Genomic DNA, 27,964 nt, shown 5'->3' with positions numbered 1-27,964 from the left:
GGGCTCGTTGATAACTTGCCCAAAACTTAATAGTGAACCCAGGAAAAAACAGCTGCTTTCTTAAGAGGTCAACCTATGCTTTTAACATTCCACATCAGCTGAGCACAGTACATAATTACATTGTACGACCTTTCAGACATCGCCTCCCCAAGAACACGTGGTGGCTTGACCTGCGGCCTATGCTGAACATGCTAGCAACTTCCGACCGCTACTTGCGTGAAATGGCCGGAAAGCACCCCCTGCTCGTAGAGCAGTCCATCTCTGAGGACATCGATGAAGTGGCCTACTGCATCTAATAATCCTGTCCTTGCCCTTCCCATTGTTATGTCTTAGGCTCTTTTTTTCCCAGTTTTCCTTGGATTGACACCAGTGTTGGTAGCACAACGGGGCGGAATCACCACCACTAATGGTGCTGTTGCTGTCTTGTGCAGCTATTTTAGAATTGCTGGGTTGTTGTTGAGGTGTACTTGCTCCCAGCTTTTGTCGCTGTCCAAATAAGCCTGCACCTGAGCAGAAGCCTATTTTTGGCTAACGAATTTCACAGATGTCATCTTCCTGCACATCGGTTGGCTCAGCCACTGAAAGCAAATGTGTTTTATGTCACTGTCACTTCCGTTCTGCATAGTCGAGTGCATCAGCGACACTGGAAGCAGGAACATGGCATCATCAGTGAATACTACCTGTTGCTGCAGTGATGTCGTTCTGCTGCTTTAAATATGTGGCCGGCATCAAACTAAGGCATAAGAGTTGTGGCATGCGAACCTGAAGGCATTACCAAAGTGATCAATTGAAAACGCAGCCACATGCTGTGTACCCATCCTTGTTTTCTTCACCCTCGCTAGCCAAATGTATTATAGCTATATACACTACAGTTGAGTGTTGCAGCGGGTTGAATCACAGGTTGTCTCATGGGAACCATGAGAATGAAGGTGGTGGTATTCCTGTTACTTTGCCTTATTTATTTTCATCTCTGTTTGGCACTTAAAAGAAAACTCCACACATGAGATGTTGCTCATTTTACTGCTGTATTCAAGATTTCATTTATGTGAGTTTCTGTCTGTGTATGCTTGTTACCGTATGTTGTACTTGAACAAACAGGTCATGCAGACAGATGAACGCAGAGTTGTGAATACCAGTTGTCCTTTACATTTGTAGCAGCAGGCACGGCAACTACACCACACGTTAGGCTTTTGAGGACTCTGTTGTTGCTTCCATTGTGGTCATAGATGACTTCCACCAATCCCTTTCCCAAATATATGTTTGAACTAAGTGAACATTAAGTATTATAGCATGTTGTGTCTAAGGTAGGTATGAATTGTTATCATGCAATTTTTTCTCCTTTAAATATATCTGTTGCATTGTTACCAAAACACTTACTCTTTTCATTAACCAAGTGACTGCATTATCACTTATTCCTAAACTTTTCATCTCTCTGGCCACTTTTTTGCTTTAGTGCAAAACCAACTATTACAATGATCTGTCTTCTTCTGGTAGCTGGAAAGCGTCTTTAAGCACTCTTATGGAGTGATCGCTTCCTCACAAGCTTTGTTGAAGAACAACTGTGGCACTTAAAGTGGCTGCTTGCATAAGGCTCAGCGAAATTATTTCTTGCCAGTACTCTGGAACGTTCAGAAAAAGATTAGAATTGCTACAGAGATTACTTCCATGCTGTCAAATTATTATTTATTATCTTTATGCAGTGAAGGCTTTATGCAATGCTGGTATGCATGTTTGTAACTATTTCTGATAGTATGTAATGATGGTGTGCTTCTTTCTCAAATTACCCAGAAGCAGTACACTTTTGTCTCACTTACCAGTTTGCTGTAAGGCAGGTATGTCCATTACATGTATAATCATATAACATGTTGGCTGGTTGATAAAATTTTTAACTATGCTTTAACCTTTTGTTTTCTTATGAAGCCATAGGCATCTATCAGAATAAGTTAAATTATTGATATATTAGAACTATAGTATTCAATGATACATGTACACCTAATTTCAAGGGCCCTGTGTGTTCCGTCTGGATCACTAAAGTTGCATTTTTCTTAATAATTATGTCGAAGGTGCTGAGAAGCATTCTTCCTAGCTTTCTACAGAGGGCCATTGGTGCGTTTCATACTGGGGCAAAAGTGCTTACTTGCCAAACGGAGAAATAGAGTAACTGATGAACTGGTATTGACGTTTTATGGCAAGAGAAAATTAGATCAAATGAGAACTCGGGAGTTCTTGCTGTGCTTGGCCTTTCCTGCTACATGTTATTGGCAAGTGTTGTTTTCATGTTTATTTTTTCTGCATGCATCAGGGAATATACATACTGTTTTCACTCGGTCTCTGATACAGTTGATTTTTCATTATAATGAAGTTACGTTCAACATAAAAATAACTTGTGTATCCTATATTCGTTATGGGCATACGTATACCATTTACATGCCAAATAAAATCTAGCTTCTTCATATTAAATAATTCTTTATATCCGTATTTGCCTGCACAAGAACACAATTATGCCAAAAGACACAACACCTCAGTATTTTTTATTTTGAAGAAAAAAATGTTTTTATCATTGGCAGCGGCTCATATTGGTTCACTTCCCTTAGTTCCAGTTCCAGATGTGGACTGCCAGTATGTGTGACACATCAAAAATGGGCCATTATTACTGTTCCTTTTTTTCAAGTTCATAACAACCACCCCCCATTTTCTTTTACCTGTGTCTCTAGTCACTGCCACCTTATTTTTCCTCTTCTTAATTAAAATTTTAAGCATTGCTTTTATATTGTAGAATGAAGTGTAACTGTACCCTCATATCACCCTGTGCCACTGTGTACTGTGATGTTTTCTTTTTCAATACTAATAATGCAAGTTGTGGTGACTTCCTGTGGTTTAGATTGTTATTGCGCATAGAGCTGCCAGTGAGCTGTGGCCATAGTCTTTCATGTGTCAGTACGTGAATTGACCCTGCGCTGTTCTTTCCATGGTAAACATGGCAAGCTTAGCTCAGCCATGCTGTATGTTTAGAACCTTTTTGTTGCCCAAGGCATTTCGTACATATTTCACTCTGACAAATGTTTGCTACTGAATGTTCCATAAGTAAGGAAGTCACGTATAAACTGCTCTTCCAGAAAAACAAATTCACTGATGTATGCCAACACAAGCGAGTCATACACCAGAGATAGCGAAACCTTATGAGGAAGTTCTCACAGCCTTTCAATGTTCTCCAAGTCCTATGGGTCTGTTTTGCCTCTGCATGAAATCTACCCAAGGCTTTGCAAATGCTTCACTGGACATAGTGCAGTTCCTTCACTATACCCTAGCGTATTCAAATGCTTTACTATATACAAATTACTTAGTACTTCTATCGTCTCTGCTATGTCAGATGCATTTTCCTACGTGCTACGCTGGCTCTGCCAATGGTGGCGTCTGACTGTGTGTTCAGGTGGCATGGTAGGGTAGCATTGCTGCCTGTTCTTAGTGATAGCCCAGCGCCGATGCCGGCATCTTGCTGCGCTTTCTCAGTAGTGCCCTGGTTATACGGCCACTCTGGGGCTGCGGCGCAGGTTGCATTGCCTGTTGCTCTTTAATTGGCATTTGATACCAACCATACTGCTGCATGCCACCATCAGCTCTTACCGCTACTTCATGAAAACCATTGTGGAACTGTTCTTAACAGCTTCGCCCTGAAGGTGACAACTGTTCGTCAGGTGCAGTGATGCAAGAACCAAAACAGTGCCTCACTGAAAGGAACTGGTGTCACCTGTTAGAGTTAGGGATGAACATGGTCAGTGCTGTGTCTTGCCAGAACAGTGATGATGCCACCATTCTGTTGCTGAGAAAAATCTACGTTTTTTGAGTCAGCATTGTCTGAGGCAACTCGTACTTTTAATCTGTTCTGAACAAAACAGGCAAGTTGTAGTGGCTAAGCGTCAGTGGTGTTCTGCTCCCAAGCATAAGTTGTGGGTTAGATTCCCAGCAGTTGCAGCCGCATTCTGGTGGTGGTAATATGTAGGAATGCATGCATACTGAGCTTCGTGTGCATGTTTGAGAATGTCAGAAGGCAGAAATTAATTTGAAGCTTTACTTCAACTTTCCTCAGAACATCCACATTTATTTGGTATTGGTATTAGACAAAATACACCGCAAAATGCCATTTCTGTATGAAATTCGAGCAGAGATGAGTTTTGCTCAAATAGCAATTAATACGTGCCTCCCTTATTTATAAAAAACTTGAAGTTATTTTCTTCTATTCTGCAACCAGGACTTGCTTTCGCATAAATATTCAGTCAGGGTTTTACTGCTATATCTATCTGTTATAATTTCAAGGTGCCAGTTCTTTGAAAAACTTTTACTGTAGCAAGTGTGTTATAATGAAAAACATTTAAAAATTCATTACTAGCCAGTGTCCTGAAGGCCCATTGGGAGAGAGAATTTAATCTATTTACAGAATGTTTCTCAAACATTTTAGCACTTTTATTTATTTTAGGTCAATTGCATTGTCAATAGCAGTGTTTTATGTGCATGTTGATAGTGTCATCGGGCTTCAGGTTTACGTACATTTTTGTGTTTAATCTTGCACATATATGCCTGATGTAATGACCTAGAGGCTAGAGCATTCTGCTGTGAAGGATAAGGCCACGGTTTGTTTTACAGCCTCGGTGGCTGCATTCAGATTGGGACATATTAATTCTAAAGTGCCTGTGCAACCATCTCTTACCACCTGTCACCCTGTGTGGTCAAAATTAATTTCAAGTCTCCACTGCGAGTGCCTCTGTTAGCCTAGGTGCACCTTTGGCATTAAATAACCTTTATGAATTATAAAATGTGGCTAAACTTGCATATAAAACAATTGCATCTTAAAGGTAAAGGTAAATGAACCCACCGTGGTTGCTTAGTGGCTATGGTGTTGGGCTGCTTATCGCAAGGTCACGGAACCAAATCTCGGCCACAGCAGCCCCATTTCGATGGGCGCAAAATGTGAAAACACCCATGTGGTTAGATTTAGGCACACGTTAAAGAACCCCAGGTGGTCCAAATTTCTGGAGTCCCCCACTACGGTGTGCCTCAGATCGTGGTTTTGGTCCATGATATAATTTTTTTTATGAGTGAGATCTATACTTCTGCTGTATTTGTATGTTACTGTGTAATAGCACTTCAAGAAGGAAATAAAATCTTAAACGCCAATTTTTGTGATGTGTAATGGTGTTTTTAATTGGTACGAATCTCTAAGCTTTGTGTCAAGTACATCTACAAAAGCTACAGTGCTGTGCTCATCCCAGACACCACTGTGGGATTTCTTTTCTGTGTGTTGGTCCGCCTTTCTTTAGTTGGGTAGATCTTAAACCCTGTAAAGCCCAAGCACAATTACAGACCAAGAAAAATTAGCACAACTTGCTTGCCTTTGTTTCTGGCCATGGAAAGCACATTTGTACAAAACAACAAGGAAATGTGATTTGAGTAAGAAATTAGTATAGCAGTTATTTAGCACTTGGTTTCCAAACTATCGAGAACTGAAAATTTGCTCCAGAATATCAGTAAAGCTGCTATAACTTGTGTTAAATTTCCTGCTTATAAGTTAGAGAGTTATGAGCATAGTAAAGATTACACGTGGGGCATTATGGAGTAAAATATAGCTTGTATTACGGGTAAACAGACATAACTAATTAGAAAAGCCATCTGCATAATTAAGATTTTTCCAGGTGACTTTTCAAATAGGATATATTTAATGTGTGTTTGCGTTGCAGAGTTTATTGTTTTGCTAGGCTGACCAATTTCATTTAGAAAGCAATAAATTTATGTACTTGTTCACGCAGACAAGCCATACTTTAGAGTAGTTTAAATCTTTCCACATTCATAAACCTAATGTAAACTACTTCACAGTTCTTGCTCAGTTAGCACTCGTACATATTTATTTTGTCTGGAAATTTTCTTTGTTGGTTGTTATCTTGATTTAATATTTACTATCTGATGTTCTACATCACCCTGACCTCATGTTTCATTTTGTCTTCAGGAATATTCTGATAAATGATCAATAAGCTATATATTAAGGATCCCTGAGCTTTGCTTTCATAATGTAGAGTTAATTTCCTGTTAAATAGTTTCTCTTGCACTTCATTGTTTATGCCAATCTTCAGCCATGCCTGTAAAAATGATTATACTAGAAGGCTGCTGTAGCCTGAATGGAAGTGACACATACCTGTTTCCCTGCAACATCAGTTACAAAGGAATTTTGTAGCCTCGTAGCGCAGCCAAAGCCCACTGACAACGGTGACATCCAATGGATATCATGTAAACATCCACGGCCAGGACATCCTAGGGATGTGTCAAATACGTCATGTGGATGTCCCTCACGCAATCGTTTTGCCTCACTTTCCGTGTCCTGCAGACATCCCTTGCAGGTCCGCGAGGGACAGCATAGGGACGTGTTGCGACTGCGTACATTTTACAGACATGCCAGGGCCTTTTTCAGTGTTTACTATAATGTCTATTACGTTCGCAGCACACGCTGCGTGATAAACAGGTACGTCACCCATGCATCAAGAACAGATGCATGATGTGCGCACATTACGCAAGCACACTAGGGTTGCCATTACTTTTGAGAAAATGTCTCGTGTCCCGACTTGACCCAGTTGGGACAGCCAAATGTCTCGACTTTTTATTTTTCTACTCGATAACAGAAATTGAATAATTTCCTTTTAATAAAGCCTGACAGCTCGTTTGTTCATTCTTTTTTGTGTTATGTTGTCTTGTCATGAACACACAAAATGATATTGTCATGGTTCTGTTGTAGGCCCTAACCGTTCACAGTACCTCTACCCTTGTTGGTAGCCGTGTAGTCAGGCAGCTATGCTGCACCTTGTTGCGAGTTGCAACACGGTAGGACCAAAAATTTGTTTATCTTTGTTGCAAGCACAAACGGGTGGTTCCTGACCCTGACAGGGTAGGTCGTCGCCACCCCCTTCCTTTTCCGTCCCTACATCGCTCACTTTACAATTGGCAACCCTAGTGCACGCACGCAAGCAAAAGTGCATGATACTCCTGGTTTTTGTAGGCCTTCTTTCACGCGCAAGTGGCTTATTGAACTGACTGAACTCTTCAAACTAAATTATATCAAAATTTGCAAAGTGTGATGTACACACGAACTACACACTTGATCGCCTCGAATTGTAATTCGAACATGCGAAAAAAACTTAATTCTGTTACGAGGAAACTCAAAGCCTCTTGGAGGACAAATACTCATGTGCATGCAGAAAAAGGTGTATGTGCAATATCCAGGGTGTCTACCCACCGAGAAAACCGGGAATTCTCAGGGATTTTGAGCAGTCTGGAAAAACTCGGGGAAAACTCAGGGAATTTGTGCCTCTATCAAGGAAAATTAGCGGTAATTTTGTTGAAAGGGTCGAAAGTCGCGGTAATGCTGGCTCGAGTAATAGACAGGAATCGTAATGAGCCGTCTTTGACGCCCTGTCGTCGGCTGGAGGAGTTTCCAGTGTACAGTCAACGACCGACTTTCCGGATGCTTGCTAATTTGGACGGCTTCGCGGCACCACCAAGTACCCCATATAGTCAATCTATCGGAACGTATGAAATTTCGGACGCAAGAATCCTTCGCCGTCCGATTTTCCGGACTTCCTGCCGTGACCGCAGGTCCGAAACGTCATTAATCAAAATCACCACCGCTGCCGTTTTGATTACCTCGAACCGGCGCTCTCGCACGCAGTTCCGCTGGCAGCCGTAGCCACCACTGCGGCAACGCTAGACCTAGCTGCTTCGATGTTAGCTATTAAGCTTCTTGCCGTTGGGTGCCGTATTTTTAATTGAAAGAATTCGCTGCTGTCAGCAATGGCACCGACTGCGCCTTTGTGGTCCTCGCAATTGGCTTCGAAGCTCGGAAAGCATGGTGCGTTAGATAACACCGATTCATGGAAGTCAGCTTCGCCTCAATACAGGAATGTTCCGTGGTGAAGCATACGCAAACGTATTGCGGCGAAGCATTACAAGCGTCGGCAGGGGTAATTGTCACGGGTCACGATATGTATTCCTTAATTATACATGCGCGTATCCGGGACCTCCTTTACAGTATGAGCACCGATATGCCTAATACATGTACCGACAGGCCTTCAGAGCGTTTTCGAATGTGCCTGTGGTGGTTTGAGCCCTAAGGGCAGTAAATGACATGCATTTATTTTTTTCTAACTGGCCGATTTTTCGAACGTTTTCGCGGCCCCCAGGGAGTACGAAAAATCGGACGTGGACTGTGCAACGGACCAAGAAGATGCTTCAAATGGTCCGTGGGGCGAACGAGTGACGGAAAAAGGACAAGAACAGAAATAACCTATGCATTGAGGAATGAACAGGAAAGGAAGCATGCTGCCACCCTTTTGAAGGAGCTTAGGCTAAAAAAAAAGTGTTGGCTGATGCCGGGACGCAGGTGACCATCATTCACATGAAAACAAACTCTTTAAAGCCGTGAAACACAACACTGAGGCGTACGCGGGCTGAGAGTATGTCAGGACAGCTGAGGTTGACCTTACGAGCTCTTGAGAGAATCTCAGTTGTGACAAAGTTCGGGCCTCATACCACTGAGCTTGGTATCAGTTGATAGAAATAGCTCATATTCGAAAATATTTGCTTCTGTATGCATCTCCTTTTTATTCGTATTTGAGGATGTACGACTCGATTTGAAATTTTTTTGAAGACGTTTTATTTGCTGTGCATTTTACTAACCCCTCCTTTCTATTCTCTTTTTGAACAACATAAACACTACTCAGTATTCAAACTGGATTAAGTCGGTTTTTTTTTAATTTTTTCATATGCTTACTAGAGAGTGACAGCATCAGGTGACGTGGTTTCAGTCTGTCTTGACATGAAACATAGTACTGCGTCACTCAGGGAATTTTGCAATGTCACTCGGGGAAAACCTGGAAAACTCAGGGAATTTGGAAATGTGAACTTGGTAGGCACCCTGAATATCCTTCGAACATGCATGGTAGGATATCCAAAACTGGACGTCCTATTTGTTTTTGAATTGGTGCATGGACATTGGGACACGATTTTGATTCCTGCGGACTAAGTGTATTTACTGGGAGTTTTATTCCTGCCTGGGCGGCCATGGCCGAGCGTGAGCGAACGGCTCACGGTTCTTGCTTGCTTGATATCTGTTACTGGCCAGTAGCAGCCCTGTATGGGAATCTTCTATACGAGGAAATATTGCAGCCCTAAAAAGGGTTTTAAAAAAAGTTTTTAAGTGTCTTCGTGCTCCATTTGTGGGCCTCACCTTTCATGCACGAGGGAAAAATTTGGCTGAGATGTTCACAGCAGTGTATGCTACCCATGGAATATGTGGTTTCTTTTTCTTTTTTTTTTTTTTGCCTAGCCTGAGGGGTGGTTCAGGATGCCTTTACTATTCAGCCTGGGTATGCCGAAGTGATGGCTGAGCACTTTTAGTGGAGAGTATTGTGGAAGTCACACTGCCTTGTTAGTCTAGTGACCTGCTGCTAAAGCTGTTCAGCACATTTTGGCTGTGGTGTTTCTTATGCTATGATAACGCATAGCATAACCGTCATTTTTATTATAGCAACCTTAGAGAGGATTTCATGCTTGCTGCTGCATTGTTAAAGTGTTAAAGCTTTGCAAGACGATCCCATTTATTGGTCTGCATCATTCAGTGCACACTTGGCTGCTGCATTTGCCTTGTTCATCTGAAAAAAAAATTGCTGTCCCTTCATCATTCAGAAGAATAAGTTGCTGCAGAGGTGTGGACTCTTTTCACAGCCTGTCAGCAATCGAACGTAGAGACGGATCATGACTGCAATAGATATTTTATTGGACTATGAAGACCACTAACAGTGAAAATCAAGCATAATAATCTGCTAATTCTCTTACACTTAGTAGACTAAAACACATCTCACTGCACTGCTTGCAAGTCGTAATTTTTCTCTTGCAATGCAGGTCAAAGGCTTCTGTTTTTTATTGTATTAGTAGTGCTGCAGTTTTTAGACCATATGTTGTGCTCAGCAAATTCAAACTTCCTTACATGCCCAGCTCATACAGAACACAAGGAAATTTAAGTTCAGTGTTGTTTACTTGTCACCTTCTGCCTTTTCCATCTCAGGCACAGAATCGCCAAAGAGGAGTGGTGGCTTAGAAATATTCGTGACCTGCTAAAGATCTTTGCTCACCACAACGTGGAATGCACAACCTGCACAGCTGTTATCAAGAGAACACTTGAAAGCTCAAGATGATGTGGCTGACAGCCAGCGCTAGTTCGAAGCCATACCCTCGATCACTTACTTTCGGCAATGCTTTCACACTGGTATCTTGACTCGACACCCCTACATGTTGCATTGCCGAGTACTCGACATTTATAGAGATAACATTCTCAGTGAATTTGGCAACTATGCTAACTGAAGCAGTAATGAGAAGTGTCACCAAGGTTGAACATTGGACTCATTGATGCCGCATAATCTGTTTCCCAGCGCATTAGGACAGCAGGAAAGGACACACACAGTGCTGTGTGTGTCCTTTTCTATGGTCCCTGTCTAATCTGCTGGCAAACAGATGATGAAAAGTATGTTCGCCTGAAAGTTGATTTTTTTCAGTGCACCCACTTCTGCTTGTTTAGCCAATTAGCATGCGCTGAAGGTTAATATTGCCGAGAGCGAATGATCCGAGTTTATGGCCCCTGTGAGCGAGCATGAATTATTGTACTGTTTTATCACTACTTTGTATTAAAAATACACGCTAAAGAGCAGCACCAAAACAGATTAGATGGTAAGGGTATTCTCTCTTAGGATCTAATCGCATTTATTTGGCACAAAACTTTCAGTTACTAGTGAGCAAAATCAGGGCCAAATTTCTCTATTTGAATTACATGCCCAAAAAGCACCGCCAGTATGTTAGTGTGACATCACAAATTTCAAAGCAGTTTTACATGCTCGGGCTGTACTGCGTGTAAAATGTGGTAGTAACGCACAATTTTTTAGTCTTTTGTTCCTTCTGAATAGTGTAATCCTTAGTTATCAACAACCAGTTGTTTAGACTCTGGCAAAATCTGTCAAAATATTTTACTTCACAAGGTTGTGCTAGTTCTGAAACTTCAAGGTGGTGTCGTTCTTGCGCCTTTTCTGACTTATACCAAGATTCCACTTACAGCAAGCCTGCTCTTTTTGGTGCATCAGAAGTGTGATTTGCCAATCCACTTTAGCCTTGTGCTCCTCTTTAACATCTCTAGAGACAAGATTGTAGCTGTTATGATTCGCAAGTAGAGACATGTTAGATCATTTTATCAGCAACTTTGCACAAGCTGCTTTTGTGCTATGTAGCCTTTGTTTAATATTAGCAAATTTGTATTATGCATGCGCAAGTATTTCAAAATTTAGGACGCAAATCGAATACTTGTTTTTGAATTGAAGTATTTCAACTTAGAGTTTAGTATTTGAGTTTCTTTTTCCTATATTTCTTATGACCTAATATAAGTGGTTACTGCAGTTATTGGACATTGGTTGTCGTGATAGAAGGCCACACACATGCTCTGCTAGCCACTTAAGTGCTTAATGTAAGGCAACCGAGAAGTGAGGTTGTCTGTCACTTTTCACAGATGTACAAGTTGTCCTTTTTAATAGACTGCCAAATAGCATGTACAGCACAGTCTACTTTTAAAGGGGATATCTGATTAGTATTTGAAGTAACTTGAACATATGAACTTTATAAGAGGTGCCTGATGCTGTGCTTTAGGTAGATCTATAATAGTAAAAAGAATTTTTGTCAAGGTTTCATGCCATGCCAAAACTGAGCTATAATAATTCACTAACTACTAATCTTGTGTTCCCTTTAACTGTAGACCGTGGTGTACATTGCTTGAAATTGTTATTTTGCCACATTTTGTCTGTTTCTTTTTATCCTTCATGGAGAGAAGATATTCAGTATTCAATTCAATTCCTCTAAAAGATCTTCGCTATCCAAACGCTGAGTTTTTATAAGTCTACCCAAGGTACATGGCACAATTGTATGTACATGGGCTAGTTAGAAAGGCGGACACAATATACTCAGCATTTTGCAAAAACAAATTAGCTAATGAACAGATATTAAGTTTTGATAAGTTGGCTTAGGACACATTTCTGTGTTGCAGATTTGAAGCCAAGCAGTTCCCTTTGCTAATTCATTTTTTAGAATTTTTTATATGGTTGTTTGTCAAGGCACCTATTGTTAAATTGCAATAAAAATCAGCCATTTGTGTTTCTTAAAAAGGGAAAGCTGCCCTGATGCCCCTTTCCACTTGACTAATGTGCAGGCTGTCCACATTAGTTGAGCGGCTGACAAGATCAACTCAGTACAAGTTGGTCGGCTAGTTGATTGGACATGACCATAAAGCGTGTAAGAGATTAGGGCACTGAAAAGGCGAGAATCCTCAGTTGAAGGGGGGCAGGCTTAGTCATAAGGGTGGTTGAAGGCCTTCAAGCATAAAGACAAGCAGTCTGCTCCATCACCTTTTCTTTTTTATTGCATGCTGTCCATGCATAGTGTCTCATCTCTCGTTCTCTCGGAACATTCTTATCTTCCTTCTTACCAGGCACAATTACTAATAGCAGACAGCAGCCAATCTGCGGGAGTCAACAAGCATATAAAACAGTTGCTCGGTGCACAGAATTTAAAGCAGTCACATGAGCTGAAGCGAACTTGCACATACTGCAGTGTTGGTGTTACCATATTGGCCACCTGTATCACCTCAGTGGCAACAGTGACGTCCTATGGTTATCCTATGGACATCCACTGCCAGGACATGGATGTCCTATAACTGTGTCAAATACACCCTTCGGACATTTCCCACACAATATTTTGGCCACACTTTCCGTGTCCTGCGAACATCCTTTTCATGTCCATGAAGGGACGTGTCCATCATGGGGACGTGCAGCGTACATTTTACAGACATATCCCAGGGCCTTTGGCACAGTGTTTGCCATAATGTCTGCTACAGACGCAGCACGCGCTGTGTGACCGATGTAAGGGCAGAGCGCCCATGCGTCAAGAACACATACGTTTTGTATACACATTATGTGCATGTGTGGAAGTGCAACATACCCCTAGTTCTTCTTGGCCTTCCGCCAAGCACAAGTGGCTTATTGAATTAACTGAAGTTTTCAAAGTAAATTGTGTCAGAAAATTTGTTAAGTACGATGTACACACGAGCTGCAGACATAACTTCACATTGTAATTCAAAGATGCCAGAAAACGTAATTCTGTTAGCAGGTAACTCCAAGACAAAGCCTCAACATGAGGATTATTCACGTGTATCTCAAAAAAGGTCCATGTGGGATATCCTTGGGACATCCATGGTAGGATATCCCAAACGGGTCCCATATGTGGTTCAATATTCAAAACTGGACGTTCAGCAGATGTCCTATTCGTATCCAAAACACTGCATGGACATTGAGACATGATTTGGATGTCCCATGGACGAAGTGTTTCCACTGGGACACCTATGAAGTTAGGTGCTTTCTGCAGTGGGTGTAAAAACTAGGGTGCTGATTTGATTTTCGAACCTGGGAACATGGGCCTGTTGGGATAGAATGTGAAACGCTTCTGTTTGTAGATATAAGTGGACATTTAAAGGAACTGACAACAATTTTTCATGGTACCCATTTTTAATGCAATGGAAAGCTTACTCGTCAGTGTCCAATCATGAAGTGGTAACGCGGAAAACACTGTGGAACATTCTTTATCCGAATTTTTTAAATCTGCAGTGAGGATGTGGTCGTTCACTGGAAGAATGCTAAAAATGGTGATAGGTGAGCGCGATGGCGACTATACGCCAGCATTAGTGGGAGGCAGACGACAAGTGCGGTCGTAACGTGAGAAAGTGTTATTTTGTTTATGAAATCGATGTTCCTGTGATTCATGTTTTCTGGAATGTTAAAGTATTTCTGTGATAATAGCTACGTGTTTTCATGTTTTCCTGTCCAACTGCTTTGGCATTAACCAGACAAGGAAACCAATCAGATCGAAGACGAAACGACACTTTTATCCGTGATACGCAGTTCAGCATGTTGCCTTAGCCATGCGTGCGCTTTTGATTTTCGAAGCACAGAATAAAGCTAAAGTGTCTAATAATATGGCAACTGCAATTTTAAGCAATAATTATGTGCTTAATAACAGCGACTTGTGTGCAGTAATTTCATAGACTGTGTACGAAGTACCAAGATTTCACCACCAGGCCTCGCCGCTTACTGGTTTTTGAGACATTGTTTGCCAGTTTAAAGTTATAATTCCTACTTAAATTGCAAACAGCGTGCCGGATTCTATCACTATAAATCATGGTCCTTTTATTTCCATTAATGTCTCGCAACACACTGGCCAGTTGTCAGTCCCTTTAAGAACGCAGGTGGTCAAAATTAATGTAAAGCCCTTAAATATGGTTTGACTCGTACCTTAGTCCTTAAGTTTGGAACTTAACACACCATCAATCATTGTCCTCTGGCGTTTCAGGCCATGCGCGCTTGAAGATAGCAGATAAAGTATTGCCTTTTATTATCGATATCACTAAGCAAGAATTCTGGGAGATCTGCATGACTGCCAGCAGCCTTGCCTCATAGATGATAAACAGTTGCTGGGCTATAGATGCAGTGGTAGCACAGGGGAATAAACTTTTACATATATGTGATTATTTATGAAAAAAAAATGATCTTTCTATGGCCTTGAATATTTGTTCATCAAGTTTATATTGTCACATAAGATTACATAGCTCTGAAACATTTACCGGCAGTCTATTTTAGTTTGTAGCTGAATGAGTTATTGGTAGTTCTTTGTTGATAAGATGTTATACAGCACCAGTAGTAGACTAGACAAAATTTCAGTGAAATTCACTGCAGGACAGAAACTTGGCGCTCTGACCCACTGCAACCGCAACATGTGAAGTTGGTGACATCTGGTGGCGTGTTCTAAGCGTAGCGCTACCGCTTTCCCCACTGCCGTGCTTCATAGCACAGGCAGAAAGGGACAGGTTGCTAGGAAGGCTTTTTTTTTTTTTGCAAATTCTCAGTGCAGCGGAGGACGTTGCTCATGCCAAAAGAATTCATTAGCTGCTGTTTGCTGTCAAATTTTATAGAGCATTTGTGCCTTGGAGAATAACAGGCTTCAAATCTGCTATATAAAAGTAGCCCTTAATTAAGAGGCTGATTGGTGAATTTCCTGACAAGCCAATTCACTATTGGATCATGCAGAATGTGTCCGCTTTTCGTTACATCTCAGCTGCAAAGGCAAAATTGGATTATTTGAGATGCATCCGTTCTTTTATTTTTTTAAAGAATATGTTCCACTGATTTAAAAAATGGCTTTGAAATGTGTGATGTATTGTGATGTTACTTTATACACATTTACTGCTACCATTTTAATCTGCTCTCAATTCTTGCAATTTGGCAGCTGTAAACTGTCAAGCTGTTATTGTAACTTGTGTAACTGTGACAGTTCTCATTAATTGAGTTGTAGAGATATTCCACATGAAAACCTTGTTTAGAACATAACATTCTGTATGGTTGCTGTGCTGAGAATATTGCTGTGATTTGCTCGCCCAATTGCTTGTGTGAAGACGATGCCTACCTAAAAGCAGATATGTGTGATCTTTCATCAATGCAAAGGAATGCTTTATGACCAGTGAGATTATACTAAAAATGCAAATAGTGACAAGGAAAAGCCAAGAAGTCTGTATTTTTGTTCTTTCGTGTGTGCATTTTACATTCCATATTATGTTCTATTCAGAAGCAATGTGCACAGGAGCTTATTTTCTGCCTTGTTTTTAGCATTTTGTCTTCTTCCAGGCATTGGTGATATATTACATAGACACTTATATTATGTGTTTTTATACACCTCATGAATTGTTAAGGAGAAAATTTTACATATATATTTCATTACTCGAGAACATTGTCTTAAGCTCTCGGGTTGGGTGCTAGGTCCACATGTCACTTTCTCATTTGCTGAGAATTTTTTATTCCAGGGAAATGAAATAGTGCCAAAGACTGCTGAAGCAGAGTTCATGTGTGGTGTACCCTTATATGCAAAACAAAAGCAAACCATTTGTAATATTGTAAATTCTTCTGCCTCTCCTTCAATTAAACCTTGCTGCTTGAATCAATATGTTGCAAATTCTCACCTCTTCCATATATGAGCATTTGGTTGAACTTCTTTGCCATATTTTATGTTGCAAGAATGTGTATTGTACACAGTATTGTTGATTGTCACACAATGTGTTTTGTACTGTAACCTTTTCTTGCATCATGGGTATACATGCTCTTGAAGGGACGGAAATATAACACAGACGACTATCTATATCTGTATACAGAAACTGCTAAATCATACCTAACATATATTTAGTACTTCTACATTGTATAAGCAGTTAGTGTACTAAAAATTAACTTGTTAAAAGGTGTTGAGATCCTGTTCTGTCCTTAAAATACAATGTCATGTAATCTTAGAGCTGATGTGATATTATGCACTAAATAGTCCAGAAAGAGTTAGGATTGCATGTTACTCTATATGTACACTGTGCAAACAAGTTTACATGATATATATATATATATATATATATATATATGTGTGTGTGTGTGTGTGTGTGTGTGTAGCATTAGAGCCTTTTAATGTGGGTTGTCAAATGAGCCCAAATGATTTTCTCTACAGGGTCCTACATGCACAGTACAAAGCCTCTTCATTTAGAGCGTAAAATTAACTGGTCCTTGTGACTGACTTCCCCTAGTTTTTCAGCTTGTATGACATCCCACTTTGGAGCATGGGGTCATAAGTTAAAATATGTAACAGAAAAAGAAGGGAAGAGGCTGTTAATTGAGGTTTTTGTAGACACCAAGGAACTACATATGGTGAAGAATGTACTTGTAATCAATCACGAATATGACAATGTTCCTCAGACCCTATGTTTAGCTTTACACAATAAAGCCCAGGCTCTCGGACAGCCCTTGTCACAACTTGCACAAAGAAGCATCAGTATCAAAAATATTTGTGGCAGCTATAAAGCTCAGGAAGTTCAAGGTATGTCATACTTGGTTAAAGAAAGAGACAGCTCAGTACAAAGACGACACAATTCAAAGGCTCAGTACATGAGAATTTTCACTATGTACTCATAGGGAGGTAGCTGCAGGGGCTAGAAACTGAACTCTTGACCTTTGTGCTCAGAAAGAAAACATGATTAACCCTCTCAGTATCATGCACGTCTTTCCAAATTGAACCAAATATACTTACTGTTCTTATTAGTGCAAAAAAATGTATATGCAGTGAAAGAGCCAATAAAAGTATATTGAACATATTTATTTCAGCAGAAAGCCTTGGAAAAAAGGTATTTTGAAACATACGGAAAAAAAGTTTTCTTAGCTGCAGTACTAATAAAAGCTTCACTGCTGAGCTTCAAAATTCTAAATTTAGCTGAGAAGCTGTGTTCTTTGCACTAAAGTAGAGCAATGCTACCACTTTGATGAAAACTCGTAGAACTTGTCTTCTACTACTCTGAAAGCTGGCTTCTGTGTGATACATTTCAAAGTAAGGAATAGCGCACAGTGCCACGCTGCAGTCTAGGCACCAGCACCTGGTTATTCCAATCAGACGATTGTTTCCAGCACACGAAGCATCTCGTTAGCTTTTGAAATTTAGCAGTTAACGAAATAGACTTGGCGAAGTGGCAAGGGACAAGCTATGACTTATTTGAGCAGCTGAGGTCTTTTATCTCTTGCCGTAAGGTTGAGGTAAAGGAGTTTTCGTCAATCAGTGCCTCTGCGAGGCTCGGGTGGAACTCTAAATGAGTGTCATTCTTACCAGTCGTCCTGTTGTAGACAGAGACATTGAAAATGGCAAAAGTAATATGCGCAAGGAAATTTTTTTACTAAAACCATTCTGATGACATTACGCTGATGGGTATGAAGTGAGGTACTGAATGGTTTTGTGGACCCCATATTGTGTTGTTCGAATCCACAGCCACCTCTGTTTGGCACAAGAACATGCTGGTCTTAAAATTAGATGTACTTCTAGATATATAATTTTTTCTGCTGTCACCACTTGCGCAACATCGAAAACCGCTTGCATTGAACCAAAACTATGTAATTCATTGTGAAACCAAATTTGTGTTTGCAAGTTTTTAGTATGGACGAGCCCAGCATGGTCCTCGGCAGAAGCAGTACAAATTTCAACGACTATATCCTGGCTCGTCCTTGGTTGAGAAAGGGTTAAGCCCAACTTGGTGGGTCTCTTTGGAAATCATTAGTGGGAGGTTCGTGAATAAGAAACAACTCTTAGCAAGAACTTATTTTTTGGCACTCTGGGGGTAGCACACTGCAACTGGAATTGGCACTTTCTAATCAGTTTGCCGATGTAATGGCAGGCATGGAGACTTGCAAAAGAATGCTACAGTAGTATATAGAAATGCGCTACACTGTTGCATTACGGGCTTGCAGGCACCAGAATTTTCTGGCATTTTTATGCGCACAGATATTAGTGCTGCAAAATGTAGTCACCCACTACGACATGTTTTTGTTCCTGAAGTGAGCCTGTCTTGTATGAAGAATAGACGTTGCTTTTGTAAGTGAGACGTTGCTTTTGTAAGTGCTTTCTATGGTCATTGTGTTCCATAGTGGTATTCTTGAAACAAAAAAAAACTAATGGAAGCCTCATATGCACTGCAATGATTCACTTTATGATTACATGAAAGCACCTTCTATGAGAAACATATTTATTTTTTATTTAGTGAATTTCAGCTGTTATTGAAAGGAATAAGGCAGCTGACATATCAGAGGTATTTGCCAGACAGTTAAGAGCACACAGTGAAAAGGAGTACTAGCACAAGTTTGGTTGTAGATATTCCGTTAGTATAACCTTGCTTTACTGCTAGGGTCAATGATCCCTTGCTATCAGTACACATTAGGTGCAAGAATACAGACATTACTACAGATTTTCTCGTATGGCTATAGTCTTCAATAGATCCTGAGAACCTGGGCTATAGAAGATTATATGTAATGCGTTAATGTTTAGTACGTTTAATTTACACAGACAGCAGTGCCTTGTCTCCCAGACTATGTAGGACTGATGATTTTGTGGTAATAAACTTGAATTGTGTGCTTAATCTCGCTATTCTTTCTTTTTCTATGTGCTTGCAATTCCATCACACTTTTCTGCACGGTTGGTCTTGAAGCTTTGCTTTGTTAGTCAGCTAGTGAAACCGTATGAGCAGGTGGACGGCACCAAGAACACCAGTTGTCAAGCAGGAGTGATGAGTTGAGTGAAGCTACAGTCTTTGAACAATTTACACACAGGTAGGAGCAAACACTTTCCAGCCCGTCACGGGGCATTGCATGTTGCTTCAATTGCAGAAGTTCAAAAGCTTGCTGTATTTCGACTTAATCTTATTTTTACACAACTGATTTCATCTTCACCTTGTGGCAGTTGGCTATGTCTAGTGTAGTAAGGGTCTTTAGTTGTAGTTGCATAATATTTGCGACTTACCATATCAAACATACAGGTGCAAAAAATTGCAGATTGCTACTGATAGCAGAAAAGTATGTATGTATAAGCTATTGCTTGTAACAGTTTTTTTAGTTGTGGCAACCTGTCAGTTGCCACGTCAACGTTAAAGCTGCACTCTGACAATGTTGACATATTGAGATCGAGAGTCCAAAATGAGCCTTATGAAAAAAATAAGCAATAGCAAGCTGTAGTTGTAAAGTCTGCATGAATCGTTTAGCCTAGCCTTGCTTGAGTGCCCTTGGCACTGTCGAGCCGAGATTAACTGTTCACTTTTTTCCCAGGTACAGGAAAACACTGGGGGTTCCCTGGTGGGTCAACCTGTTTGTCATGATGGACTACTTGGGTCGCTGTCAGATATCTGGGCAGCCACTGCAGGACAAGAAGTGGAGTCCTCCTGTGCCAAAAGCTTCAATAGTAGGTTGATGGGTGGGTTGAATACTCAATGTGCTGCATGCCTAGCGTAATGCCACAAATAAATTTGCTCTACTCGACTGTAGCATGAAGCTACAGAGGAAACACAAACAGGTTTCTCAGAAAGGAAAACTTCGCAGTTGTCAAAAAGTTCGTCCTGGTCTGGGGATCGAACCTGAGACCGACGCTATTCTGGGGCGGTTGCTCTACAGCTTTCGCTGTAAAACCTCAGTGCCCTTCCACTCTGTGAAGAAGGATGACCAGCGAAGCTGTGTATGTGGGCCCCTTAATGGCGAACTGCACCTCCGCCACGGGTCGACCCGGCCATAGAGTTTCTCACTAGAACACCTAGAGGGTAATCTGGCGCCACCGTCTATGGGAGTTTCTTAAGGGGACACCGTGCCGTCATGGGAATGACGGTATATGTGTCTGCGAGGCTCGTGTTGGCTGGTGTTGTAAGAGGCTTCGTCTAAAACGTGGATATGGCTATGCAAATAATGCGTTCTCAAAGTAAAATCTTCGTAAAATGTTTCTATTCACCCATATTACATCTTTACTCACCCACAATGCATGACCAAGCGAAGAAAAGCAAGAACAGACGACCAACTGTTTCAAAGCGAGCGCAAACCTTGTCGTCTGTCCTCCAACTTTAGCGACCCGCTGATACTTTTTACGTAACATGTAGTCGTACACACAATAACAAGTTCTCATAGTTAAACAAAACATGTTTTCGCGTAATAATAAAGCTAAAACAGCTTTTTACTTGCTGTTTTAGTAGAAAATAAATTATTGTGACAGACGGAACGGTACTTGCCAAGCGCGTCTTCAAGGTGTCCTGCCTCTACGAGAACGATGCCAATCCGAAGTCACAATATACCGGCATTCCCATGCATACCACTGTGCAGCAGCGCCAGATTTCCCTCTAGGTAATGTAGTGAGAAACTCTATGGGCCCGGCATTGCGCTGTCTTCGGGATCGGCGCACGTCTTCTCAAGAGGTGAAGCGCGGTTAACGCCTGCTTCACCTCCGCCGCGGGTCGGCCCGGCATTGCACTATCTTCGATATCGGCCCACGTATGGGGAACTTTGTGGCTACACACGGGCACGATTCTGGGAGAACTAGCCCTTAACCGCTTCACGGTAAATTTGGTTACATCTTTGTGTTTCTAAATAAATAATTAATGACGACGATGAACGCGGCAGCACTGGCACGGGCGCGTTCGCGCGTTAGCGCCGAGGGGCGCCAACGAGCCAGCTGTGGAAGAAGACGACGACGCTGGTTGTCCCCACCCTGTACGGAGCGGCGGCGAGGGAGAGAGACCATTCAGGCACCCTAATTTTCAATAAAGTCAGTCATGACCAATAATCTGACCATTCTCCATTTATTAGGGGAATGGCAACGTACGGAGCGCCGCGGCATGGCTGTTGGCTGTTACCGCAGGCACTGATAGCGGTGCTCGGCACACCGCCTATGACAGTGCGTTGTGCGTGTTTCATTTCGGCGGTCAAGACTGTTGATGCCTCTGAGCTGAGCACCGCGTCGCTGTTGCCGAAAAATATGTTGGGCGTGACCCAACCGTGGTGGGTAGGCGCTCGAGGGTTACGCGCCTCTCGCGGTGCGTCACCTATGGTTTTGACTGATAGGTGAGCTCGTGCCAAACTCGTACATCGCGAAACCCTCCCGAGTTGAACTCGGGAACATGGCGGTGGCAGCAGCAGCAGCCTGTGTCGTCGCATCCAGCGGCAGCAAGCGTCAATATGACTGTCTGGGCCCGTTCACCCATACGTGACCGGCATAGAGATTCATCGCCTTTCCAAAAGTCAGTGCGCTGGCTGTCTCTGCGGAGACCCTCGTCTGCGGGAGACAGTGCGGCGGGCAAATTACGCTTTCCGAGCACAGATTTGCGTGACTGGGCTGCGGAGGAAGAGTTCGTGCGATCGCTACGGCTCCCTCCGGCTTCAAGCGCCGTGCGCGTCCACTGCGACCCAGCGCCAAGTCCGGTGGCCTCATGGGAGTACTGGGGCACATGCAAGGGCCTGGTCTTGTTCCTATGGGTGGGCAGCGCAACCCGGACGAAGGACGAGAGGGAGTACACAACACGAGCGCAGACTAACAACTGGTTTATTATTTCAAGCAACGGACTATAATATGCAGAAAATGTAAACGCGTGTAAAGTGACGTTTACAAGGGTGTTAGCCTATCTTCCCATTCAAAAAAATCAGTTTCTATATCCTGCAGAGTGATAGAAGTTTGGCTGACGCATGCGTCTGAGTTCACATGCATGAAGTAGGCCTCTACAATCTCGCGGTTAATTTGATGCATATTTTTATACAATATTTTCGTTTGTTCAAACATGGGTTTGCTTGAGCAAACTCTACAATGCGCGGCCAGATTAGAACCTGTTTCATTCCTGATCGCACCTTGGTGCTCCCTATGGCGGATGTTGAGGCAGCGTCCCATCTGCCCAAAGTACATTTTGCCGCACAAAAGTGCAATGACGTAGACCACTCCCACCGAGCATGCCACAAGCTGCCCCGAGTGTTTGACTCGGCATGTAGCTTTGGACGCCTGTTTAGGTCTGTTGACAAGATTGCAAATCTTGTTTAAGGAGTCGTTTGCTGAAAAGATTACTTGAACACCATATTTCATGGCTGTCTTCTTTAACCCATGCCCCATCTGATGTACATAAGGGATGACTGCGTACTTTTTAACTTTTTCGATCTGCCTTTGGGGTGCTTCCCCTTTCTTTATTTTCTTCACTAACCCTTCACATATTGACACAATAATGGATTTAGTAAAACCGGCCTTCTTTAGACGATTGAGCTGTTGCGAAAAGCTCAGATTGGCGAGGTGGTGGCATGACTTTCTAAGTGCGGAACCCAAACTCGTCATAGCAATTCCTCTTTTCACAAGTTTTGAGTGTGCCGAAGCGTAGTTTAGAATTGGTTTGCTAGTCCTGGGGTTATAATGCCAACAAATATGTTGCGCTGTTAATCTTAGCTGCAAATCCAAAAATTGAATTTCATTATTACTGGGCAGTTCATGAGTAAATCTGAGACCCATTCCTTCTTTATCAAAAGCGGCGAGAATAGCTCCAATAACTTCGGAACTGTTTTGGGAGCGGATAACTACCAGGTAGTCAACAAACCTGAAGCACTTGATCAAAGTTCCTGCCATGACGCTCTCGAGTGCCCGGTTAACAGTGCCGAGAAAGATCTCGCTAAGAATGGGTGCGACCTGAGATAGTGGCGTCCCGGATGAATCTTTTCTCGAACTCCTGGTTTTCTATTTAGATCCCACGTTCGTTATCTGGGATAATCAAATAATTATTCAGAAGCGGGGGGTCTGCATTGGCTCTCAGGTCGCACCCATTCTTAGCGAGATCTTTCTCGGCACTGTTGACCGGGCACTCGAGAGCGTCTTGGCAGGAACTTTGATCAAGTGCTTCACGTTTGTTGACGACTACCTGGCAGTTATCCGCTCCCAAAACAGTTCCGAAGTTATTGGAGATATTCTCGCCGCTTTTGATAAAGAAGGAATGGGTCTCAGATTTACTCATGAACTGCCCAGTAATAATGAAATTCAATTTTTGGATTTGCAGCTAAGATTAACAGCGCAACATATTTGTTGGCATTATAACCCCAGGACTAGCAAACCAATTCTGAACTACGCCTCGGCACACTCAAAACTTGTGAAAAGAGGCATTGCTATGAGGAGTTTGGGTTCCGCACTTAGAAAGTCATGCCACCACCTCGCCAATCTGAGCTTTTCGCAACAACGCTTTTCGCAACAAGTCAATCGTCTAAAGAAGGCCGGTTTTCCTAAATCCATTATTGTGTCAATATGTGAAGGGTTAGTGAAGAAAATAAAGAAAGGGGAAGCACCCCAAAGGCAGATCTAAAAAGTTAAAAAGTACGCAGTCATCCTTTATGTACATCAGATGGGGCATGGGTTAAAAAAGACAGATATGAAATATGGTGTTCAAGTAATCTTTTCAGCAAAGAACTCCTTAAACAAGATTTGCAATCTTGTCAATAGACCTAAACAGGCGTCCAAAGCTACATGCCGCGTCAAACACACGGGGCAGCTTGCGGCATGCTCGGTGGGAGTGGTCTACGTCATTCCACTTCCGTGCGGCAAAATGTACTTTGGGCAGAGGGACGCTGCCTTAACATCCGCCTTAGGGAGCACCAAGGTGCGATCAGGAATGAAACAGGTTCTAATCTGGCCGCGCATTGTAGAGTTTGCTCATGCAAACCCATGTTTGAACAAACGAAGATATTGTATAAAATTATGCATCAAATTAACCGCGAGATTGTAGAGGCCTACTTCATGCATGTAAACTCAGGCGCATGCGTCAGCCAGACTTCTATCACTCTGCAGGATAAAGAAACTGATTTCTTGAATGGCAAGATAGGCTAACACCCTTGAAAACGTCACTTTACACGTGTTTACATTTTCTGTATATTATAGTCCGTTGCTTGAAATAATAAACCAGTTGTTAGTCTGCGCTCGTGTTGTGTACTCCCTCTCGTCCTTCGTCCGGGTTGCGCTGCCCGCCCATAGGAACATGTTCAATTACCAACTCGCCCAGCTTGCCGTTTTAAGGGCCTGGGGTTCCAGGACTGACCAACCTGCGATTTGGTCACATTGGTCTGCCTTCCGGTGCAACGGATGCCGAAAGCAGTTGTCGCAAATTACACGTCAGCTCTTCACTGCATGGGCCGAGAGGCGAAGCAAGTTACTCCGCCGACACGGACCGCCTCGGCCGTCCGAACCTCCACCTCTCCAAGCGGCAAATGATTTGGCTCACGTACTGCGGGAGCAAGAGCGTAAATGTGTTGCTGTTGAAGGACATGACTCGCGACTTGTTTCCTATATCTGTCGGAACCCGCTATCGCCGATCGGGGGAACTACGCCCGTGTGGTCGTGAGGAACGAGCTGCTGGCACGACCTCCACTTGGTGGCCCGGGTGCAAAAGCACAATCCAGGCCGCCTGATGATGGGCGACAATCTTCCGCCGAGCCGCCAAAATTCCGGTGGTGTTTCAGCTCGTGAGCCATGGGTCTTCGGCATGCATCTGCGCGACCGCAGGGGACCTGCGACTTTTCAACGTCGACCGACGAGGCGCGGCGACGCTAGGCCCTGTTACTTCAGCCATTGTTCAACCGGGGACCATTATTCACAGTGACAAATGGGCCGCATACAAATCTATCCGAGATTTAATGGATGCTAACGGGGCGAGCCTCGGTCTGCATTGGGAGAAAGTCAACCACAGCGTTCATTTTGTGGACCCCATCGCGGGTGCTCACGCGCAAAAAGAAAATAGCTGTTATTGTTAAAAAGTGAAGCGCCAACTCGTCAGCGCCGGATACGGGGTAACTGAGCCGCTACTGGAGTTCCACATGACATGGATGTGGTGGAAGTCAATTAGCGGCCACGTGCGCTGCAAAGGCCCTTCCCTGCGTTTGTTGGAAGCCATGGGTCGCTCTAGCTTCCCAGTATGAAGACTCTTTCCTGCGGTTGTTGGAAGCCATCGCTCGGCGCTACCCGGTATTACCCGCTACCCGGCAAAAAAGCGTAGTTTTCTGACCCTTTGCTTGTATGAGTGTTTTCCGGCATTCCGGCGTGCTTAAGCGCTTGGCAAACCTCTTCTGCGCTAACCGACGCTCACTTCGTCTAGCAGCCTTACTTCAGCGCGAGCAACGAGCGATCTGTTGAAAGCCCAGTTCGGGAACTAGGCACACACCAATCTGCAGTGGCGTAGCAACAGGGGGGGCCGGGGGGCCGTAGGCCTCGGGTGCAAGAGGCCAGTGGGGGGGGGGGGGGTGTCATATACGTCTGAAGACACCCCTTTTTCCGCCGGCTACACCCGGGGGGGGGGGGGTGACAGAAGACCTATGGGCCCCGGGTGCCAGACGACCTAGCTACGCCACTGCCAATCTGTGCTCGGAAATGCGAACGCAAGCACTTACGTGCAGCGCCAATCCAATGCAAAGGAAAGAGGAGGTAGGGCGTTTCCTTGTGGTATAACGCGAAACGTTATAAATTACAAATTAGTGTAATACACATTCAGCGTACATCTTGTAAACATTAAAACACTATTAAACTACATTAAAGTGACTAATAATATCGTACTAAATTTATTTATTTTATAACTTGCTTCTTCATGTAATGCACTCGGTAGAACGACCAATAAGCGAAGGAAGGCGTCGACAGTATAATCACGTGAGCCTCAGTTTGTCAGCCACCCATAAGGCAATGCCCAAGGGACGATAGCCACTGCTGTGCCTGGCGATCCCTCGAAACAAAGGATGTTTCACCGGCAGACATGTAGCTGTCACGGGCGCTGATCACGCCTGATCGTTCACTCAAGGCAACTCAATCAGCGTCACCTGAGCCTTACGAACAAGAAGTCATGTTCCAGATCTTCGGCTTTCCGAACGCCCAGAAATGACAGCTCACTTCAAGACAACAACGTCTCCCCCCCCCCCCTGACCGTCATGAAGAGGCCACTAATCGATGACAGGGTCATTGTCAAGGAATCCCGGGTAAAAGACATCGACGGCGGGTTCACAGTTTGCCATGTGGTTGCCTCGTATTGTGCCACATTGGAGACAAGTGAGACGTTGGAGACAAGTGGGGGGGTTCGACTTTTATGACTGACCAGTGAATTCCCTCGACGAGGGAAAGAGGGAGATAAACAGCATAAAAGCCGAATCTGGGCGGCTGGGAGATGGGAGGCTTGGACATGGAAATACTCTATCATGTAGTGTGCTCCGATAGTTAGAGCTTGTTTGGAAAACTGAATCATGTACCTTTTAATATAAACCTTTTTCTGACCTCTTAAACGTCGCTCGGGACCTTACTTTCTCCCGGCGCCTGGCACGGCGCCATCCAATGAACCTTGTTAAGAACGGCCCAGCTGAGATGCAAGCTTTGCCAGCCAGTTGCAACAGCGGCGTCAACTTTCCTGGAACGCCACCGCAAACCTCTAGCTACGGCGTCACTAAGTCGACTGTGTGAGAAGAACAATACGCGCGTCCTCGACTCTGTCGCTGCAGCCCAGATGAGTGCGACAAAGCAGGCTTTGTGCCTGAACCCGCCACCGCCAACCTGTTCTGCTGCGAACCACCATCCAAGACTGCCTGCACTACCACTCTCCTGTCGTCACGCTCCCCTACCTCGCCTCCCAGCGGAGGACTTCAAGATCGTCTACAGACCGGGAGGAGGGCTTGACCTCCGAACAACCACTAACGGAGCCCTGCTCCAAATCCTTTGCACTCGTGCCACTATCGACTACGCCACCGCACGCACCGCCGAGCGTGTACGGACAAATCCGTACAACTCCCTTACTGTCAGCACCCCATCTGAGCCGCGCGCTCGCCTCTACCTGCGGGTCTCGGAACTCCGCCTGGGTGCCATATCTTACCCCCTGCGTGCCTACATGGCCGCACCCGACAACGCCCTCCGCGGCATCATACACAACGCAGTGGACTCCCAAACCAAGGACGAGATCGTCCAAGACCTCCAATCAATGAACGTGAACACCCCCTACGCCATCGCTGACGCACGCCAGATGGGGCGCTCCCAATCCATCCTCATCACCTTCGTCGGCGCTTCTACTCTCCCCTCCCCCATCGTCTTCAACTGCGGGGTCTACCGCTGCCACCCGTTCCGCCCGAGAGCCGAGGCCTGCACGAACTGCTGGGCTCCTGGCCACCGAGCGGATGTCTGCACCAAGCCCAAGTCTGCCCTCTGTCACCGCTGCGGCCAGGCCCACAAGCCAGTCGAGCCCGCGACCTGCGTCCCCTGCTGCATCCTGTGCAAGGGAGCCCACGTCACGGGCCCGCGCCCGTGCGGGCTCCGGTTCGAGCGGAACGGCCCGTCATCGCCGCTGGCCACCTCCAAGCACCAGCCGCCCCCACTAGGGCCACCCACCGTGCCCATCCTCAAGACTTCCCGGCCGTCCCACCCCCGCCGCCACTCTGTCTCCTGTGGTGCCCAGTCTGCCAGCCGCCACCGCTCCGTCTCCTTCCCGCCTCTGCCTAGG

At 43.9% G+C, this 27,964-nt stretch overlaps 1 protein-coding gene across 4 annotated transcripts in view; it reads left to right on the top strand.

Annotated features, from left to right (window-relative positions):
- The window catches only part of Pfk (ATP-dependent 6-phosphofructokinase), a 139,268-nt gene that overhangs the window by 89,983 nt on the left and 21,321 nt on the right, over positions 1 to 27,964 (top strand). The window contains exon 19 of one of the 4 annotated variants that reach the window (XM_075690230.1): positions 19,782 to 19,914. In XM_075690230.1, coding sequence (XP_075546345.1) covers positions 19,782 to 19,914 — 133 coding nt within the window. Of the gene's footprint in view, positions 1 to 136; positions 5,177 to 10,102; positions 19,100 to 19,781; positions 19,927 to 27,964 lie in introns of those variants that run through there. The other 3 variants (XM_075690232.1, XM_075690234.1, XM_075690231.1) reach the window with 3 other exon arrangements.

The sequence above is a fragment of the Dermacentor variabilis genome, chromosome 4 (genome assembly GCF_050947875.1).
Source record: "Dermacentor variabilis isolate Ectoservices chromosome 4, ASM5094787v1, whole genome shotgun sequence".
Taxonomy (NCBI): Eukaryota; Metazoa; Arthropoda; class Arachnida; order Ixodida; family Ixodidae; genus Dermacentor; species Dermacentor variabilis.
This window is presented reverse-complemented; position numbering and strand designations above follow the sequence as displayed.